Genomic DNA, 21,928 nt, shown 5'->3' on the forward strand with positions numbered 1-21,928 from the left:
GAGAACCCTATGCTGTCTGTTTTCTTTCTTAGGCTGAACACTTCCTGTTGGCTGAAATTTATTATAAAGATTATGCATTGTTGTATGTGATGGGATTTTTACAGCAGGGAATTGTGTTTCAAACTGTCTTCGTACTTGGCTGGCAGACTGGGTTAACACACATGAATCATAAATGTATACACGTTGTTCAGTAATAAACATTTGATTAGCCATTATACAGTTTACACTTTCACTTTAAATGCACAAGAAAACGCTGTAGTATGTACCATGTCACCTGGAGACTTTGACATGAGCCAGAACAAGCACGTGAATGAGAAGCACAGCCACTCCTGTCCACACCTCGCATTGTACTAATCTGTAGTCTCCTTTTTCTTTTCCAATGAAGCTAACGTATTTGCAACATATTGTGATAAATTATTATGAATAAAATAATTTATCCTTCGAAGAGGTGAAAAAATTCAAATATCTTAGAGCAACAGTAACAAATGTAAATTACACTCGGGAGGAAATTACACGCAGAATAAATATGGGAAATGCCTGTTATTATTCGGTTGAGAAGCTTTTGTCATCCAGTCTGCTGTCAAAAAATCTGAAAGTTAGAATTTATAAAACAGTTATATTGCTGGTTGTTCTGTATGGCTGTGAAACTTGGACTCTTACTTTGAGAGAGGAACAGAGATTGAGGGTTTTTGAGAATAAGGTTCTTAGGAAAATATTTGGGGCTAAGAGGGATGAAGTTACAGGAGAATGGATAAAGTTACACAACGCAGAGCTGCACGCATTGTATCCTTCACCTGACATAATTAGGAACATTAAATCCAGACGTTTGAGATGGGCAGGGCATGTAGCACGTATGGGCGAATCTAGAAATGCATATAGAGTGTTAGTTGGGAGGCCAGAGGGGAGAAGACCTTTGGGGAGACCGAGACGTAGATGGGAAGATAATATTAAAATGGATTTCAGGGAGGTGGGATATGATGGTAGAGACTGGATTAATCTTGCTCAGGATAGGGACCAATGGCGGGCTTATGTGAAGGCGGCAATGAACCTCCGGGTTCCTTAAAAGCCAGTAAGTAAGTAACTAAAATAATTTCTTCTCCTTGTTCCTGACATTACTTCTGAAATTAATCTGGCCTATGCAAAATGGTGAAAGCAAGTACTCATAAGCAACACTGTTAGATGCAGTTCACTTTACAAGAAGCATATTAGCTGCTTGGAGTGTGCACTGACATTACAATACATGGCTGCAGCTAGCGGAGCTGTAAGGTTTCTGTGGTCAACTGAGCCTCGACACTTCCTTCAAGGTGAAGGCAGCAAGCAACTGCTACTAATGCTGACTGTGCTATTCCTTGCCATACTTCCTGCTGACTGACGTGTCTTGCTCTAAATTAGGGGCATTATTATGAAATCAATATTTAATTTCACCCAGAATTGTTTGGAGGCAGAAACATTAGTCACATCATCATCTGTAAGTTAGAAATTCAAAGTATAACAGTCGAAAGAGCACACTGTTATTTATTCCTTCCCATGACTTGCACATATGGACCATGAACAAAACTCATGCTGGCCATGCCAAAAATAACTCTTGTTATCAGGATTGCTGAAAATGCGAATTCTGTGAAAATGTCATAAGCAACTTGTTTTAATTTACAGTAACAGTAGTTTCCTCTGTGGCACAGTCTACTCCTTTCACGCACAGTGCCACCTGTCGTAACTGTGAACTATAAATAAAGCAAGTGACTCACTTTCGGGTGCGCGACCCCCCATGAAGGAGGGCGTCGTATTTTTCGTATATTGGAGTGTTCAAGTCATCGCCATCTTCCAGGTCTGGATTCTGTGTGCTCAGCATCTCTACAGACGACCCCATAGGCAGCACTTCTCCATCCTGCTCACGGGGATTCCTGCAAAGCAGTTCAACAGTCTACGTAACATGAAAGCAGGATTCATTTAAATCTTAAAAACAAGAGTGCAACGTGAATTTCTCAAGGCCTTTTTCAAATTCATGCTTTAAGACTAAACTGGATTATTAAAAATTTTGCAGACCTCTCTACCTGTTGAGTTCCTAGCAATCTCATACTTATACCAATAAAACAGTAAATGATCGATGTATGTCTGTGCTTATAAAAGACGATATGTGACAGTGGTCAAAATCCACCTGCTCTGCTCTTCAGTGATTTTTAACTTTAGTCTCTCTTCTTTTACACTAACCACCAATGAGAATAATGTTTTCCTCAATTTACATTTTAATTCTCTGAAAATGATGGCCCAAAACAGCTGATTGAAGGGTCTATATGCATGAAAATTTCTGGTGAGATTCTCTGAATCATATAGAATTGAAGGGTGTGATCCCAAAACGCTTTCAGTCCGTTTTTATGAAAGAACTGGGCTAGTTTTCCTACCCATCGGTCTACGGACTGACCAAGTTTTCAAGTGACATGCACAATAACATGAAGTAAAAGACGAGGATTGGCGCTGTTTTGGATGAAAACAAGCTTAAAATATGATAGAAGTCTCAAACATAATAATATAGAATCGGTCGGAGCTAAAAGGAACTAAGTCAAAATATTCAGTTTTGGGTTATGCAACAATTTGAACAATGGATGTCATGCATATCGATTGGTGGAAGAAGGAACTGAGAATTGTAATTATTCTTTTGTCTTCTATAATATAAAAATATATACATTTGTGTTATTAGTGGAATGTTTTTTGATTTTCCTGATTAGTGACTTAGTTCCTTTTAGCTCCGATTATTATGTATACATAATAAAAATGACCAATTGGCAATTGGATTGAGCAAGTTTCCAGAGCACACTCTTCAAGGTCTAATGTTAAAAACGAAAAAAAAATTGAACTTCTCCACCAAAACTGACAAAAATTTCCCCTCAATGTATCTTTCAAAACCTTCGTTACTATTTCAGTATAAATTATTTCGATAATTTGGAGGATACAACAGTACACAACTTCTTAACAGACATAATGTAGAGTAAAAACTCATTGTAACATCCCTGCTTTTAAGAAAACGCTGACGGAACTACCATAAAAATGTGATTGATCCGTGCTGTGAAGGAACCCTACTTTAAGGGAATTCTGAACGTTTGTAACCAATTGCTGTACAATATCTGTGTTTGCTCGTGGTCCAGGCAACACATCCCAACAGTTCATGACCAGCACCCGGGGTCTACTAGCCACGCTTGTTAGGGGCCTCGCCAGTGGGTGGGGGAGAGTACTTAAGAATATGTTATAGTAACTGTGTGAAAATATCGTATTGTGTGTTTGCAAAGTTTATTATTGTAAATGTGTGTTTGCTAAAAGTAAATTTAATGGGTATTCAGAATATGTAAAACACACATAATGTAAATAAATGGTCCAACAGTGTTTTAATTTCTGCTGTCAGCCCTTCCTTACTCATACAAAGTAACTCATTTGTAAGAAAAACCAACATTTGAGGAAAAAATAATTAGTCCCCTAGAAACTTGTATATTTTTGTAGTATTATTTAACTTCCACCAACTTCGTATTCTTACCTGTATCTATGCATACGCACAACATGATCTGAGATCATCCTATCATGTTCACTATCAACCAGGTCCAACATCACGAACAGCAGATCAAAACGAGACAGCAAGGAATCTTGCAGGCCGATGTTCTCCATCGGAGTCTTGTACTGGTCGTACTGAAAGAAACAACCAGCATCTCACTAATATTATATGTGTACGTTAGCATTCTGGGAGACCTACACAACTCTTATCATTATTTCGGTAAAAAATGGAGGAAAATGATTATAAATAGAAAATAAGAATTTTTAAGCTCTAACAAGGACTCCACTCGTAAAAGGCGATTTAAAAAGTTGTCGAGCTTCAGTGTATATTTCATAATTCTCGTGTTCACTTTGTCAGCGATGTCTGTCACATTGACCATATCATGCCAGCCTTCCAAACTCTAAACTAGCTTCGGCTTAACAAATGTAGAAATGTTCATTCCCTTGTTCTCCTTTTCCAAGTCCGTCACACCTCTACACCTATTTACCTTGCCTCCCACTTCAGTTACCTATCATCGTATCACAACCTCTACACACAGAGTAGCCGCATACACTACCCTGTCCAGTGACATCAGATACGGTTGGAATTTAACAGTATTCAAAAACAAACTTTGTAAGCATATTCTTACTCAGTAGAGTGCAATGCAGTAAACTGAATATTTAATTAAACTTTATTGTAAATGTTTCGAAATTGTTACGGTTTTGCTTCTCTTGAAATTTGTACAATACTCAAGTATCATCTACTGATCAAGAATCTCTAAAGCCATACTCAAGTATCACCTACTGATCAAGAATCTCTAAAGCCAAACTCAAGTATCACCTACTGATCAAGTATCTTTAAAGCCATACAAGTATCACCTACTGATCAAGAATCTCTAAAGCCATACTCAAGTATCACCTATTGATCAAGAATCTCTAAAGCCAAACTCAAGTATCACCTACTGATCAAGTATCTTTAAAGCCATACAAGTATCACCTACTGATCAAGAATCTCTAAAGCCATACTCAAGTATCACCTATTGATCAAGAATCTCTAAAGCCAAACTCAAGTATCACCTACTGATCAAGTATCTTTAAAGCCATACAAGTATCACCTACTGATCAAGAATCTCTAAAGCCATACTCAAGTATCACCTATTGATCAAGAATCTCTAAAGCCAAACTCAAGTATCACCTACTGATCAAGAATCTTTAAAGCCATACAAGTATCACCTACTGATCAAGAATCTCTAAAGCCAAACTCAAGTATCACCTACTGATCAAGAATCACTAAAGCCATACTAAAGTATCACCTACTGATCAAGAATCTCTAAAGCCAAACTCAAGTATCACCTACTGATCAAGAATCTTTAAAGCCATACTCAAGTATCATGATCAAGAATCACTAAAGCCATACTCAAGTATCACCTATTGATCAAGAATCTTTAAAGCCATACTCAAGTATCACCAACTGATTAAGAAAGAATCACTAAAGCCATACTCAAGTATCACCTACTGATCAAGAATCTTTAAAGCCATACAAGTATCACCTACTGATCAAGAATCTCTAAAGCCAAACTCAAGTATCACCTACTGATCAAGAATCTCTAAAGCCAAACTCAAGTATCACCTACTGATCAAGAATCTTTAAAGCCATACAAGTATCACCTACTGATCAAGAATCTCTAAAGCCATACTCAAGTATCACCTACTGATCAAGAATCTCTAAAGCCAAACTCAAGTATCACCTACTGATCAAGAATCACTAAAGCCATACTCAAATATCACCTACTGATCAAGAATCTCTAAAGCCATACTCAAGTATCACCTACTGATCAAGAATCTTTAAAGCCAAACTCAAGTATCACCTACTGATCAAGAATCTCTAAAGCCATAAGTATCACCTACTGATCAAGAATCTCTAAAGCCATAAGTATCACCTACTGATCAAGAATCTCTAAAGCCATACTCAAGTATCACCTACTGATCAAGAATCTTTAAAGCCATACTCAAGTATCATGATCAAGAATCACAAGCCATACTCAAGTATCACCTACTGATCAAGAATCTCTAAAGCCAAACTCAAGTATCACCTACTGATCAAGAATCTTTAAAGCCATACAAGTATCACCTACTGATCAAGAATCTCTAAAGCCAAACTCAAGTATCACCTACTGATCAAGAATCACTAAAGCCATACTCAAGTATCACCTACTGATCAAGAATCTCTAAAGCCATACTCAAGTATCACCTACTGATCAAGAATCTTTAAAGCCATACTCAAGTATCACCTATTGATCAAGAATCTTTAAAGCCATACTCAAGTATCACCAACTGATTAAGAAAGAATCACTAAAGCCATACTCAAGTATCACCTACTGATCAAGAATCTTTAAAGCCATACAAGTATCACCTACTGATCAAGAATCTCTAAAGCCATACTCAAGTATCACCTACTGATCAAGAATCTCTAAAGCCAAACTCAAGTATCACCTACTGATCAAGAATCACTAAAGCCATACTCAAATATCACCTACTGATCAAGAATCTCTAAAGCCATACTCAGCCATACTCAAATATCACCTACTGATCAAGAATCTCTAAAGCCATACTCAAGTATCACCTACTGATCAAGAATCTTTAAAGCCAAACTCAAGTATCACTTACTGATCAAGAATCTCTAAAGCCATAAGTATCACCTACTGATCAAGAATCTCTAAAGCCATAAGTATCATCTACTGATCAAGAATCTCTAAAGCCATACTCAAGTATCACCTACTGATCAAGAATCTTTAAAGCCATACTCAAGTATCACCAACTGATTAAGAAAGAATCACTAAAGCCATACTCAAGTATCACCTACTGATCAAAATCTCTAAAGCCATTTGTTGAGACATGTTGCAAATATAACCAACAAAAGAACTCTGAAAAAAGTTACCATCAAAGAAAGTTATCACGTGAAATCCTTCAGTTCATGAAACAGTTCTTCACTCACCCTGCCATACACGGGGTTGGCAGCAGCCAGCACTGAACACCTGGCATTCAGTCGTGCATGGATGCCTGCCTTCGCTATGGTAACCCTGCCCTGCTCCATCACTTCGTGGATGGCTGTTCGGTCCATGTCAGACATCTTGTCGAATTCATCAATGCAGACAACCCCACGGTCTGCCAATACCATAGCGCCAGCCTCCAACCTGCACAAGTGCCAAGCTTTGCTGACTACTGATCTAGGTTTCACAGATTATCTTGCTCACACATTACATTATGGCTTATCAGATAATGAGTGACATGGACAAGTAACAGCCTACTTAGCAGTGACTCTCACATTACATTACGGCTTATTAGATAATGAGTGACATGGACAAGTAACAGCCTACTTAGCAGTGACTCTCACATTACATTACGGCTTATTAGATAATGAGTGACATGGACAAGTAACAGCCTACTTAGCAGTGACTCTCACATTACATTACAGCTTATTAGATAATGAGTGACATGGACAAGTAACAGCCTACTTAGCAGTGACTCTCACATTACATTACGGCTTATTAGATAATGAGTGACATGGACAAGTAACAGCCTACTTAGCAGTGACTCTCACATTACATTACGGCTTATTAGATAATGAGTGACATGGACAAGTAACAGCCTACTTAGCAGTGACTCTCACATTACATTATGGCTTATTAGATAATGAGTGACATGGACAAGTAACAGCCTACTTAGCAGAGACTCTCACATTACATTACGAGATAATGAGTGACATTGACAAGTAACAGCCTACTTAGCAGTGACTCTCACATTACATTACAGCTTATTAGATAATGAGTGACATGGACAAGTAACAGCCTACTTAGCAGTGACTCTCACATTACATTACGGCTTATTAGATAATGAGTGACATGGACAAGTAACAGCCTACTTAGCAGTGACTCTCACATTACATTACAGCTTATTAGATAATGAGTGACATGGACAAGTAACAGCCTACTTAGCAGTGACTCTCACATTACATTACGGCTTATTAGATAATGAGTGACATGGACAAGTAACAGCCTACTTAGCAGTGACTCTCACATTACATTACAGCTTATTAGATAATGAGTGACATGGACAAGTAACAGCCTACTTAGCAGTGACTCTCACATTACATTACGGCTTATTAGATAATGAGTGACATGGACAAGTAACAGCCTACTTAGCAGTGACTCTCACATTACATTACAGCTTATTAGATAATGAGTGACATGGACAAGTAACAGCCTACTTAGCAGTGACTCTCACATTACATTACGGCTTATTAGATAATGAGTGACATGGACAAGTAACAGCCTACTTAGCAGTGACTCTCACATTACATTACAGCTTATTAGATAATGAGTGACATGGACAAGTAACAGCCTACTTAGCAGTGACTCTCACATTACATTACGGCTTATTAGATAATGAGTGACATGGACAAGTAACAGCCTACTTAGCAGTGACTCTCATATTACATTACGGCTTATTAGATGAGTGACATGGACAAGTAACAGCCTACTTAGCAGTGACTCTCACATTACATTACGGCTTATTAGATAATGAGTGACATGGACAAGTAACAGCCTACTTAGCAGTGACTCTCACATTACATTACGGCTTATTAGATAATGAGTGACATGGACAAGTAACAGCCTACTTAGCAGTGACTCTCACATTACATTACAGCTTATTAGATAATGAGTGACATGGACAAGTAACAGCCTACTTAGCAGTGACTCTCACATTACATTACGGCTTATTAGATAATGAGTGACATGGACAAGTAACAGCCTACTTAGCAGTGACTCTCACATTACATTACGGCTTATTAGATAATGAGTGACATGGACAAGTAACAGCCTACTTAGCAGAGACTCTCACATTACATTACGAGAAATAATGAGTGACATGGACAAGTAACAGCCTACTTAGCAGTGACTCTCACATTACATTACGGCTTATTAGATAATGAGTGACATGGACAAGTAACAGCCTACTTAGCAGTGACTCTCACATTACATTACAGCTTATTAGATAATGAGTGACATGGACAAGTAACAGCCTACTTAGCAGTGACTCTCACATTACATTACAGCTTATTAGATAATGAGTGACATGGACAAGTAACAGCCTACTTAGCAGTGACTCTCACATTACATTACGGCTTATAATGAGTGCCAAAACATCTAGCATCTTCTCTAATACACATTTCGCATTTTTTTTTTTTTTTTAAAGATTTCTAGGCACATGATGTATTTCATCTCTTTGAATGGAACTGAAACCCGTGCACATGGCCCATTTTAAGGACTTATCTCATAAAGCTTTAGTTTAAATGATTTTGTTGCTTTCGAAAATGCCTTGGCTACACCAAACTGCTGGGCTAGCATTCTTAACTATTTTGTGGAGTCAGTTCTAGCCTATAGCCTATGTCATCGAGTTTTTCTTCAGTTAGAACGCGATTTATGCACCTTTTCTATTTAAAAATGAGCTGATTTCTCCAAAATTCTTCTCAAAACTCTAGACTGTTGAATAGCAGGATATTTCCGCAGATATATAGCACGATACTTTACGCACCATAAATTAAGATCTGCTGTTTCAATGTATACTGCATGGAAGTTGGCTACACAGTGTACTATTGCTGAAACCTCGACATCTCTTAGTCTGTGTTATCTGTCCATAATATGCAATCAGATGTACACACTATTTTTTCAGCAGGCACATTCGATATAAGGCCAATGACAGTTACCTATACTGCCATTGTTACTGTAGTAGATACACACCTCCTCTCACCAGTCTCTTGATCGGTTGTGACTGCAGCTGTGAGACCGACACCAGATGATCCACGACCTGTCGTGGGAATGGCTCGTGGGGCAGTGCACAAAACATACCGCAGCAACTGTGACTTGGCAACACTGGGGTCTCCAATGAGCAGCACATTGATATCTCTGCAATATTTTAACAATTTCTGTGACATCTTAAAATAATAAAAATTGAAGCATATGGGTAGTTTAATTAACATAGCAATGAATTCCAGGTTCGAATCCAGCCAAGAATGACTGATTTTAAAGTGTGTTAAGAATCTTTAGTCTGGTTTCCTGCAGAAGGAAAGTAAAGCTGTTAGGCATGTGTTTTGGATTTATGGCAGGTAAAGAATTTATCGTCAGGCAAACTTGAAAGTTGTGTGGGTGGGTGACTCACCCCCTGAGCCGCGTCCCATTGGGCAGCACCTTCTCGACACCCCCCAACAACATGCACAGTATGGCCTTCTTGATGTAGTCGTGCCCATGGATGGACGGGGCTAGAGACTTGCTAAGCAGCTCAAAGATATCGACACTCTTATTGCGGGCCAGCTTTTTGCACTTCTGCACATCGTCTCTGGTGATCAGCAGTGTGGACTCCTTGCTCAGCTGTGAGATGTTATTGGCAATCAGAACCGTCCTGCAAAAGAAAGTGCCAACAAGGCTAAGAACTGTAATTCTTGCTGTTCTCCTCTTCCTCTAGCTCTTGAGAGGATTTCTGAACTAACACATGCTAAACAATCACATGTAGTGGATCTTCCGGGCACAGAACTACCAAAAAGACACACCTAACCTCTATGTAAGGGAGATGAGTTTCACTTTCTGCCAACTATTTTCGGAAATGAACATATATGGTTTAAAATAAGTAGCATCTATGTATTGAAGTCAACACATACTAAAAGCTAGTTGTACACATCCGCTTTCCACCACACTCAGGTTCTGAAATTGCGACTAAAGCTTGATTCAGAACACTCCCATACTGTTACACATAATACATTCTAGACTCTTGGAACTGCTTTCATTGTGTCATTCACATGATTGTGTTTGTTATATTTTGAACTCGGACCTTCATGTTGGGGTTAGATATGATATGCAGATGAAAGATCTTATGTCTAGTCGCAGTAGCCGAGAACTCTGGGACTTCCATTCTCAATGCTGGCAGGCAGCCAGGGGTTCGAGTCTCGTGGTCGCTGCCATTTTCTTTTATATGTAATGTGCTTGGAAGACTTGGTATGAAGGATTAGGCACACCCATGGTAAAGAGAGGTTAGGAAGTAGGGTAACGGGAGAACAGCAATATTTGGAAAACAGGAATTGAAGTCAAATTGCTGTAAAGTGGAAAGCCTGTAAAAAGTATATACAATATAATGATTATTTTCAGAGTTCCTCAGGACCTTGTTTCTTAATTATGATGAAAAATCAATGAAGAACCGCGTAGCAGTTTTTATACTGCCATGCTCAAACAATATTATCTATGATGATGATTATAATAACAATAATACAGTAATAACAACATTTTAACAGTCGTCTGTAGCTGCATTTAGATTGGCAACAGGCCATGATTGTTTGGCCAAACACCTGCATAGAATTGGAATATATCACCCCTAACTGCCCAATGTGCAACTCAAACCAAGAAATGGATTCGGAACACCTCAAAATCTGTGCTTCAGTGGCTGACCATATCTTTGAAAAATACTGGAGTGCGAGAGATCAAATGACTTTATTGTCAAATGCCTGGCATTAGAAAACAACAACATTTTAATAGTAAGCAGTGTCATGTAGATTCCGTTTAAATATGCAAATGAAGTATGAGTTTTCTTTTTTTATACTGATATAATTACGTAAATACTAGAAATTCATTACTTTAGGCGTGAACCTTTGTGATGAAGTTAGAGAGCCTCCCATCTCGACCTGCTAGCTAAAGCTGGGAATATACAGACGCGCCGCGGCAGTAATGCAACAAGGGTCGAACAGAATTCGAGGCTTCGTTCGCTCGTTTGTACGCAATTTCAAGCATGCGCTGCGGCACAAACGCGCACAGCTCAAATGCCGCATAGCGATCCGTTCCCTGTCGGTTTTTCTCGCGAACACAAAGGGATTCGTTGCCGCAGTGTGGACGGGTTCGTTGCCATTTGTCTCGCGAAGCGCGCACACCTCAAGCATGGAGTGGTCTGAAGTAGATTGGATCTCATAAATTACGTCCAGTCTTGTGGAATCCTCGTGATATTGACTATTGTAATAAAAACAACGGAATGTGCCAGTGACACGCAAGATGAGACAGGCCTCCAAAACGAGCGAGAAAGCAGGATCATTGTACAGAATTACTGGCAACCGCCACTGGAATTATGCAAGCCGCTGCTGGGACGTTAATTTTTTTTAATTGGTTATTTTTACGACGCTCTATCAACTAGGCCTACTAGGTTATTTAGTATCGATGGAATTTGTGCTAGCGAGTTGGGAACTGACGAGATGAGACAGAGGATTCGCCATAATTACCCGACATTCATCTTACGATTGAAGAAAACCTCCGAAAAATATAATCAGGTAATCAGTCCAAGTGGGATTTGAACCCATGCTTGAGTGCAATTCCGGATCAGCAGGCAAATGTGCTACCACCTGAACCATGCCGGTGGCTTCTGGGAGGTTAAAAATCACTGTTCAACAATGTGAAGTCAAGTCATTTCGTGCTTTCCTTCCATCGAAAATGATGGCATATCGTGCGACTAATAGGAAAGGGATTCAGCAATCTATTTATGACATTCAGGTGAAAGCAAAACGAAACTATTTGAAATGCCATCTTACAATGGACAAGAACGTTTTCATTCATCTGCACCTTCATTTGATGTCTTCTTCCCTACTCTACGACCTACCTCAGAAGCAGGAAAGCCTGCTTCAATCAGAGCTACTAGTAGCTGATGCAACACTTGACGATCAGCCATGTTGAAAAGACGTCATGACTCTTAGAGTACATAGTGTCTAATAACAACAGGAAAAGATATGTCAAATTAGCGTCTACTTTCATAATGTTAACAATCACACAAGTATCAGATTTCAGCATTCACAGTGTGTGTCCAGGTAGCTTCGAGACTCCGTACTCGCATGCATATTGAAAGCTCGGCAGTTTCGAACCTGCCAGGGGCAAAATCTTTTGAACACTTTTTTTAATTGCAAGATCTATAAATATTCATGTTATTTACAACAAATCAATTTTCCTCGCATAATTTCGGAATTGGTTACGATATCATTCCAAATTGAAGGAATTTAAACAGCTCCCTTCACGGTACCTTTTGCATGAAGGCATGGAATGTCTAAGCATGCGCGGTGTCTTCCAACTGGGTTTATTCATTTCATGCGGTTCAAAACCTTTTCCCAGAACTGTATAATCTTCCTTCACAGCTTCTGTTATTGTTGTACATAAATCGATAATGTTCGTGGTTAACTTTCACAGTCTACATCCTGTTTGTTTGTTTTATTCCTAAGTAGTAAGCTAATACCTAACATTTTAATTACTTCCTACATAGTAGTGCTGTTAATTTGATCTCGTAACAATTTCAGTGGAATTGGGGATGAAAAGGTTGGGCTGCTTCATGCCCACTCGTAAAATTAATAATGCTGGTGTCACCATTCAGACATGCGCTTCTAATGAAGTTGTACATTAATAAAACTGGAAGTCTGTGTACGTACCTGAAGGTGCCAGATGTGAAACTGCCTTGCTTGGCCGGCAAACATCTGTAATTGCCAACAATCTGGACCCTGTCTCCAGGTTTGCACTTGTCCACCAAGTCGTTGTCACATATCACATCCACTGAACGCGGCAACTGACCTATGGTACACAACATGATTCTAGAGGTTTGACCAAAATTCACATACTATATCACATCACACAGCCATGAAATCATGTTGCGTTGGATTAGTTATGCATCTACTTTAAAAGAGCAACAAGAACCGCAATGATCATTACCGACATGACATGAGTTCGTCTGCACGATTCAGAAGTACAACCAAGCAATCTGAATTGCTCCAAATAACAGAGCGCGTGTTATATCTCTGCTGGTCAGTGGCGTATCTTACAACTTGCCACAAATGTGACACTGCACAGAGGCAGGGATATAATATGAGATCTGTGCAATTTGAAAACAAATTAACGTCTAAATTTAGCCCAGTTCAGTCTTGTGCCATCATGTTCAAATGCGTCAAATCCATTAATTTATTTTATCAACATATACACTAAAAACAGCTGTACTGAGTAGCTAATTCTGTTACTGCATCGTCTTGAATCAATATTTATTTCAGAGAAAAAATTACGAAACTTCGGGAAATATTCCGAGTACAGGCAAATGATCCTCATAGAGCATTACCTGCAGGCGCCTTTTCCGGCATCTCCTGGACTGAAATAGTCTGGTGGTCTTTGTATACTGACAAGCCATACTCAGTTTCTAAAGTATTTCCATCTTCATCCTGCAATAAACAAGATCAAAATTTATTTATTTAATCTGGCAGAGTTAAGGCCATCAGGCCCTCTCTACCACATCACCAGAATACAAATAGACATATACAAGAAACAAATGCAGAGAGAAGAAGGAAATAAGAAATAGTAGCAAAATTGCAGATACAAAGAATGAGAGAAATAATAATAAAAAAATATATATGTACAGTACTAGTAGGAAGATAAGATCACAATGGTACAAAAGGTACTAATACAGTATATTGTTTACCTAATACACTAGTGATTAAGAAAACTGTACAATTACAAAGATTTACCTTTGTTGGATACACCGAACTGGAGGGAAATGCGTCGAATGACGTGAGATCCGTGTAGCGCCGCTCCAGCACTTTCTTTGTTGCTGGGCAGTAGTGCACACTGCGCACCACCTTTGGGCGCACCAGCGAGCCTGCCAACACATTTATTATACAGAGGAAGTCATGCCGTGTTTAGGCTTCCACGAAAATACACGTTTTCACATCCCTGATGCAGGAAAGTGGTTCTAAGCATGCCCATCTGCGTACATATATTAATAACATCAACTAGGAGAAAACAGCAAGTTATTAAACACTAACTGTAAATGGTTTTTTCTTGAACACCCATTTCAGAAAAACTGGTAATTTCAATAAAAGAAAAATTATTATTTTTTTTTTATTCAGAAATATTTATTATTTTTTTTTTATCCAATGCCACCAGGTTGTCTTTTCGACATTTCTGGTCTTCTCTCCTGGCCGTGGCTTAATTGTAACCCACTTCTGAGGTTGGGGCGCCTGGAAGGCGGAGTTACATTACCCCGATGATGTGATAGGATGATTATGACAATGTGGTGCCAGGAGAGGTCTTAAAATTAAACTTAACCTAAATTCCAGACATGGACGAACACAGGAATAATCCCCTTTAAGGAAAAATTCCATGAATCTTTATATCATCTAGTGTTGGCTGCAGAATTTATGTAATCTGTGTTTCTGGTTTTATTCTGAACATTTGCTTGGAAACTTAGCACTGTAAGTGAAATGTAGCATCTTGCATATGATCTTTGTCTCAGTCTTTAGCAAGAATGATCAAGTCATCTTTATTGAGTGTATTTGAACAATTTGTAGCAGATGAATTACTGAGAGAAAAAAAAAACTAATTAAAGATAAGAACTTCTTCAAATCTTGGTTTTACTGTGTCCCATATTTATATTTGTTGTATATAGTAACTTTTTTCTTTTAACTTACATACTTTTTTAGTGTTATAATTTTAAAATTGAGTCATATGAATATTATTTGCAGTTTTGTATAAGCGTAGTGGGTTTCTTGTGTTTGCTGAATCTTACACGGATTGTAAACACAGTAAATGAAAGCTTAGATATGTTGTGGAATAGCACTGCATTGACTACTGTAGCATCAAAACAATTTTGTTTGGATAAAACTTTCTTTTTCCATTACAACATACTTTTCAAAATAAAGTATAAATAGCAAATATTTCTGATGTACATTATGCTGAGATTTCACTATATTCACAAGTGTAATTTTTATGCATTTGTGAAAATTCTGAAATTTCACTTGCTATAAATTTATCAGTCAATTAACTTCTACAATCTGTATATAAATAATACCAATCCAACAGTTTACGAGAAAAGGCATTACAAAACAAAAACAAGTAGTCAAGTACATTACATTATAGAAAGCATAACTGTTGGCATTTTTAGACCCGCAACAAAAAGTTTGATCAAGTATCATCTACTTTAAATACTTATTATTAATGTAACAGGTAGGTAACACTCTAAATTTAAGTATTATGACCGTTTTATTTAAATATATATATATATATATATATATATATATATATATATATATATATTTACAAGTTTTACAGGCATTGAATCTTAGTGTCTTGGCTAATGGGTACTGTTTTGTTACTCCTAAGTTGACAGCATGACATGCTATCTGTTACTTCACACTGGCGAATTATCAATGTTTATTAATATTGGTGGATTTAATTGATATCATAGTAAAGTGAAAAAACATTCCAGCTGGCCAGACACAACACACAAACAAAGGTGCATGTAAAGGGTCTTCCAATAAGTGTGTCCTATTTTTAACATATAACAGCTGCCGTGTTTATGAAGCTACAGGTTGGTTCAGAACCTCTGCAACAAACTCTGGGGATCGAGAGATCTCGCAATGAGGATCATTTTTCGTGAAACAACCCATGTTCTCCGATGCCTCGTGTAGGAGCTACCCGACGTCGAAAAAAAGACAGATTTTTCGTGACATTTACAGTTTAATTATGAAATCATTTATTCATTTATTTCTTCAAGTACCCTTGCAGACAGGTTACGAATGTCCTGTCATTTTGCTGCTCTGTTTGAATGGAGTGCTCTTCCGCTGCTCATGGAGGATGTAACCTTCACGATGTGAGAGGACATGTGATTCAACATAACGTCCCAACGCACTTCAACCTGGTTGTACGAGCATATCTGAACAATATCTATGGGGAGCAATGGATAGGAAGAGCCGGACCTATTGTGTGGTCAGTATGATCACCCGATTTCACGCCATTTTTTTTTTCTTTTGGGACACTTGAATTGACACCAGAGAGGAACCGACTATGCGAGTATTAGCCGCTTTCGATCAAATTCGACACAGGCCGATAACCACTGCTACGACAGTGTAATGAATGTAACCAGGATCAGGGAGGAAAGACACTTTGAAAACCTGTAGCTTGTCAGCGAACATACTTGAAAAATAATTTATTTCATAATTGTTGATGTCACTAAAACCTGTCTTTGTTTCGATGTTGCTTAGCTCCTAAACGAGGCATTGAAGAACATGGGTTGTTTTACGAAAAATAATCCTAATTGCGAGATCTATCGATCGCCAGAGTTTGTTGCAGAGTCCTGAATCACTCTGTATAGCAGTCATATTTTCCCATGAATACAGTTGTTGTTACATCATTCTGCAATGCGTAGAAATAGTTAAGATTTATTATCAAAATGGGTCATCCATTTGCCAAGCATTCCATGCATTAAGTGAAGTATATGGTGTGCATAAAATACTGGGCTATCATAAGGGTTTGTTTCTGGCCTCAAATGGAAGGTATGGATCTCAGAAACGTCTGGTTTCAGCAAGATGCTCACGAAGCAGTTGATCTTTTCAGGGACAAGTTCAGACACTTCATCATTTCGCGTGGTGGTCATGTTATATGGCCCCGAGATCATGTGATTTAACACTGCTGGATTATTTCTTATGGGGTTCGGATTTATGCCAACAAGCCAGAAACAGTTAATGACTGAGGAACAGTATCACATGCGTTATTCGTGAAATTGAGCTTGATTTATGTTTGTCTATCACTGAAAATTAAAAGATCCATATATGCTTGCACAACCCAATGAAGCCGCAGCAACCATTTAACTGACATTCTCTTCCATACATGACGACATTAAGTGTGCTTAATTAAATAAATAAACCTCTTTCGTTTATACAATTTGTTTCATTTTAAAAGTGTGACAATCTTACTGCAAGACCCATTACTAGAAATCTGAATTAGTCATCCCATTTCACGTTACTTGCGAAATAAGACACTAACACTGAAATGATACAATAAAATTCAGTTCCTTAGCACTATTAAAAATATAGAATGTGAACCTTCCTGTCCTCGAGAGTACATTAATAAGGTAAATGTACTCACACTTGGTAACAATTCCTTCCACACAGACGAGGTTGCCCAGGTACCGGGATGTAAGAGAGCGTGGAGTCACGTGCTTGTTGCCGAAACTTCCCTCAAAAGCTACAAAAAATTCTTCATGTTCTTTGGCATATGTTGGGTCAACAGTGCCTACATACTCCTTCAATGCCCGCTGGAATGCCAACTGTTCTTCAAAAGCATTATTCAGCAAGCTGCAGCACAAATCACACCAATACTCGTCAAACATACACAGCTAACTCAGCTATGAGGAGTACATCGAAATTGGTAGGAAGTTTACAAGACAACACTACATCCCTTAATTGCATTTTTAATTTATTTTTTTTTAACTAATGGTTGGCTCTTGACTGTTCGTCATTTATCCATAGGAAGTCAGTTGTGTAGACCAATGTACCGACAGAGTTGTTGCCCAGGGTGCGCCACAGGAGGCTGGTCTACGCTACACCCACGACGAGATGAGATGATAGGCTAGTATGCCACAGGGAAACCAGACCTCCTGTTAACTGGACCATGGGCTTGCCCAACACAAGTTATAAATCAGGACCACACCAAGTATCGAACCCGGGTTAACAGTATTACAAGTCCAGTGCTCTACCCTCTAGACTACCGTGGCAGTTCATTTTAAAGTTACCACAACAAGAACAAAGAAGGGCATAATTCAACAAAGAGGGACTCACATCCAAGACAAAATTTAGTATTTTAAAAATACATTTTCATACAGAGCCTTGTGTGAAATAAAAATTATGAAGAGAAAATCGAATGCTTATTTTTTTTAATTGCAATCTCATTCTGCACTTCATTGTGCTTGGTGATCCTTAGGGGATGACGCAACCACAGACAGAGGCCAAGTCGAAAGACCGGTCAGAACTTGTAATGAATTACAGCAGCACATCAGTCACCAACACTGTTAACTGATGCACCTTAAATCCCTATGTTTATAAGGCAAAACTAAAACATGAAGCATTTTAAGTGTAATCTTTGCATTACATTAGAGATGTAAAGATTGGTTTTAGACTGGGGACATAAACACGTACTAACTAACAGTAAGAGCAAGGCAATGGCAATGACGCAATCCTCCATACTAACCCTGCAGCTCTCGTCGGATTCCTTCGCCGCAAGTCATTTATGTTCACTAGCAGTCTCTTGCTTTTGTCTGAAACCAGATCTTTCACAAGTTGAGTGTACGTTCCCTCATTTTCCTGCAAGGAAACAGATTTGGTAAAATGACATTAACCTATACAAAAATATGGTAATCACAATAGTAATAGGCCAATTAGTTTATTATTCTCCAAAAGAGCTACATACAAAGAAGGCACAATTTTCTTTTGCTTCACTGCCTTCTGTGAGCTAATACAGTGATAAACTCCTGGTTTTAATTTGCAGCCACAATAATTACTTTCATCAAGAAAATCCAAATCCTTCGATACTTACAAGTAGTCTAATGCTCTGGTGTAGTCTCCCCCTACTTTTACCTATATATTCTAATGCTCTGGTGTAGTCTCCCCCTACTTTTACCTGTATATTCTAATGCACTGTTGTAGTCCCCACTTGTTACAAATATACCATTCGAGAGGTCCAGGACGCAATATTAATTTATCTAGTATATCGTTCTTGACCTCTCGCATGTTATGTTGATAAGCAGTAACAAATTTATAATAAAATTTCAGAACACGAATTCCTTCCTTTCCCTCATACTTCAAAATTCCAACCTTGTGCACACAAAATAAATTACTGACACTGAAAAGTACCTTTTCGTAAGCATTACACATATTATATATCTCACAACACGACGAATTACTTTCCAAATTGATCTGTACCTGATTAGGCTATTATTAGCCTATAAATATTGCATTATTGAAACTGCAACGTCATGCATTCATTACCCTGTACAACAAAATTAATCGTAAAAATATAGATTAGTCATTTGCAATAAACTAAACTAAATAACAAGCTGTACTCCACCTCATCATCTAAAAAGTCCAAGTATTCACGCTGCAAATCTCGTAAACGTTGATCAATTTCCATTTCTCCCATTTCTTATAATATAGTTACTACACTAACAAAATATACTTTCAACACAATTACGTCCCGCTTACGCTTCTTGCACACTATTATAATAGTATAACACTACAGAATACAGTAATTATTAATAGTCAAGACGAATAGAATAAAAGTCTATCCCTCTTATTAGTACTGGCGGGAGTTGATACATAAATGGCGCGAAAAGAGGCACAGGTGTGCCAATAGATTAATTGCTACCAACGAGTTAGAATATCTACCAATACGGTTATCTTATGCAAAGTTATACCGTTAGATGGCAGGAGCGTTACATGCGGCACAACATATTAATAATATGTAGAAAAGCGCAAAATATGCATGTTTTAGTGTGTTCGTTCCATGGATGCTGATTCACTACAGAAACTCGTTAGTGATTAAGCCCGGTTCAGACAGTGCATGTTTCTGTGATAGATTCGAAAGTGGCTGCGCGGATGGGTAGCCTGCGTGCTCACTTGCTGGAAGTAATGCGCTCTGGTGGCTCCTTGGATGGCTAGCTTGCTGGATTTCGAGGGTAGGTTCCTTGCCATTTTTCGTGATGGTTTGCAGGCTGGAAACCAAAGATGATCATATATCCTACGCGAACAAGACTTTCCAATCCACAAAGCAGGAAAGACGATCAAGCAAGAAATGGACCGCACAAGGGAAGCTGAATGAATTGACCGCATCCATAAACAAGATGCAAGAACAATTTGTGAAAACCCAAAACGGGGCTAATAACAAGAGACCAACTCCACAGCAAGGAAAGATAACCAACACAAACAAAGATACCCGACACCTCCAATCCTCCATGATACAAGAGGCTCAAGAATTGACAAGGAGGCAGTTAAGGCGAGGAGAGAACTGAGCAGAACGCACAGATAAAATAAAAGACGCAGAAAAAACCGAGGAATCAGTAGAGGAAGTTGACAAGGACCTTATGGAGAATGAAGACTTCACAGAAGTATCATACAGCAGAACTCATAGCAGGATAGTGGACACACTAGCAGAAGTAAATCCAGTTATACACGAAGGAGAAGATAATGAGACGCGTCATCGATCACGAGACACACGAAGACAGAACCTACAATCAAGAGACCAACCCAAGACAACAGGAAGACCAACTGCAAGCAGCAGCAAAAACAGCGTGGCTATATGTGGGAAAAGTGAAGAAAGGAACAACAGCCGGAGAAGTTACAAATTTCTTGGAAAAAAAATGGAATCGAAGGACAAAAGAATGTGAAGAATTGAAAACGCTCGGGGAAAATACTTAGAAAAGAATAAGGAAGTGTAGGCCTATATAATATTTGTGAATTTAGAAAAGGCATTTGACAGAGTGGATTGGAACAAAGTGATGGGCATCTTGAAGAAAATAAGTATGCATTGGAAAGATTAGAAACTATTCAGTAATCCACATATGAAACAACGAGTCAAAGTCAGGATAGAAGAAGAAATCTCTGAAGGAAGTGAAATAGGGAGAGGAGTACGACAAGGATGCTCTTTATTATGTACCCTGTTCAACATCTACTTGAAGTATTCAGTAAAGAACTGTTTTCAGAACATAGGAGGGGTAAAATTAGGAGGCAGAAGAATAAAGTGCATAAGATTTGCTGATGATTATGGCTTTGTTAGCAGAAGAGAAGATGGTACTAAGGGATATGCTACTGGTGCTAAATGACAGCTGTGAGCACAATGGAATGAAGATAAATGCAAACAAGGTGAGGACCATGGTTGTCGCAAGAAATATAAAGAAGGAAAGTCCTTCGCCATGATAATTAAACAATTTGTGCATTCTATGTAACAGCAGAAGCTCACGCTGAAACACAAAAGCAAAACAAAGGTAATAATAAGATAATACAATTTGAAGTGATCCCGACAGGAAAGGTTAAAATTCAGGGTTGCCACCTCTCATTTTTCACAAGTAGGCGCAAAATTTGGGGATTCTGTATCCATAATTTCCAAGTTGTTTTAACCCACCGTTTTACACAAAACATTACCAATCTTGTCTTAATACCGTAAAACACAGAATTGCAACAATGTACACACGTCTAAACAAACCAACCAACCAAATTTTAGTAACATAAAATAAGAACTGAAATAAAATTCACATAATACACTCCAAAATAATTCTGTAGGCAGAAAACTTTATAAGACACACTTATGTTTTTATTTTTTTTTTTTATTTTAGTAGGTTATTTAGCGTCTGAATGAGATGAAGGTGATAACGCCGGTGAAATAAGTCCTGGGACCAGCACTGGAAGTTACCCAGCATTTGCTCATATTGGGTTGAGGGAAAACTCCGGAAAAACCTCAACCAGGTAACTTTCCGCGACAGGGAATCGAACCCGGGTCACCTGGTTTCGCGGCCAGACGCGCTAACCGTTACT

At 38.4% G+C, this 21,928-nt stretch overlaps 1 protein-coding gene across 1 annotated transcript in view; it reads right to left on the bottom strand.

The window, feature by feature from the left end:
• Positions 1-19,726, bottom strand: part of Mcm3 (minichromosome maintenance 3) — a 35,723-nt gene extending 15,997 nt beyond the window's left edge. Inside the window, exons 1-11 of the mRNA XM_069836545.1 lie at positions 19,470-19,726; positions 18,594-18,706; positions 17,493-17,701; positions 14,096-14,226; positions 13,693-13,792; positions 13,019-13,157; positions 9,736-9,975; positions 9,318-9,482; positions 6,512-6,710; positions 3,524-3,672; positions 1,746-1,901 (exon numbers count right to left, since the gene is read on the bottom strand). Of these exons, the coding sequence (XP_069692646.1) occupies positions 1,746-1,901; positions 3,524-3,672; positions 6,512-6,710; positions 9,318-9,482; positions 9,736-9,975; positions 13,019-13,157; positions 13,693-13,792; positions 14,096-14,226; positions 17,493-17,701; positions 18,594-18,706; positions 19,470-19,541 (1,673 nt within the window). The 5' untranslated portion in view covers positions 19,542-19,726. The remainder of the gene's footprint in view (positions 1-1,745; positions 1,902-3,523; positions 3,673-6,511; positions 6,711-9,317; positions 9,483-9,735; positions 9,976-13,018; positions 13,158-13,692; positions 13,793-14,095; positions 14,227-17,492; positions 17,702-18,593; positions 18,707-19,469) is intronic.
• Positions 19,727-21,928: the final 2,202 nt, after the last annotated feature.

Source organism: Periplaneta americana, chromosome 9, assembly GCF_040183065.1.
Source record: "Periplaneta americana isolate PAMFEO1 chromosome 9, P.americana_PAMFEO1_priV1, whole genome shotgun sequence".
NCBI lineage: Eukaryota > Metazoa > Arthropoda > Insecta > Blattodea > Blattidae > Periplaneta > Periplaneta americana.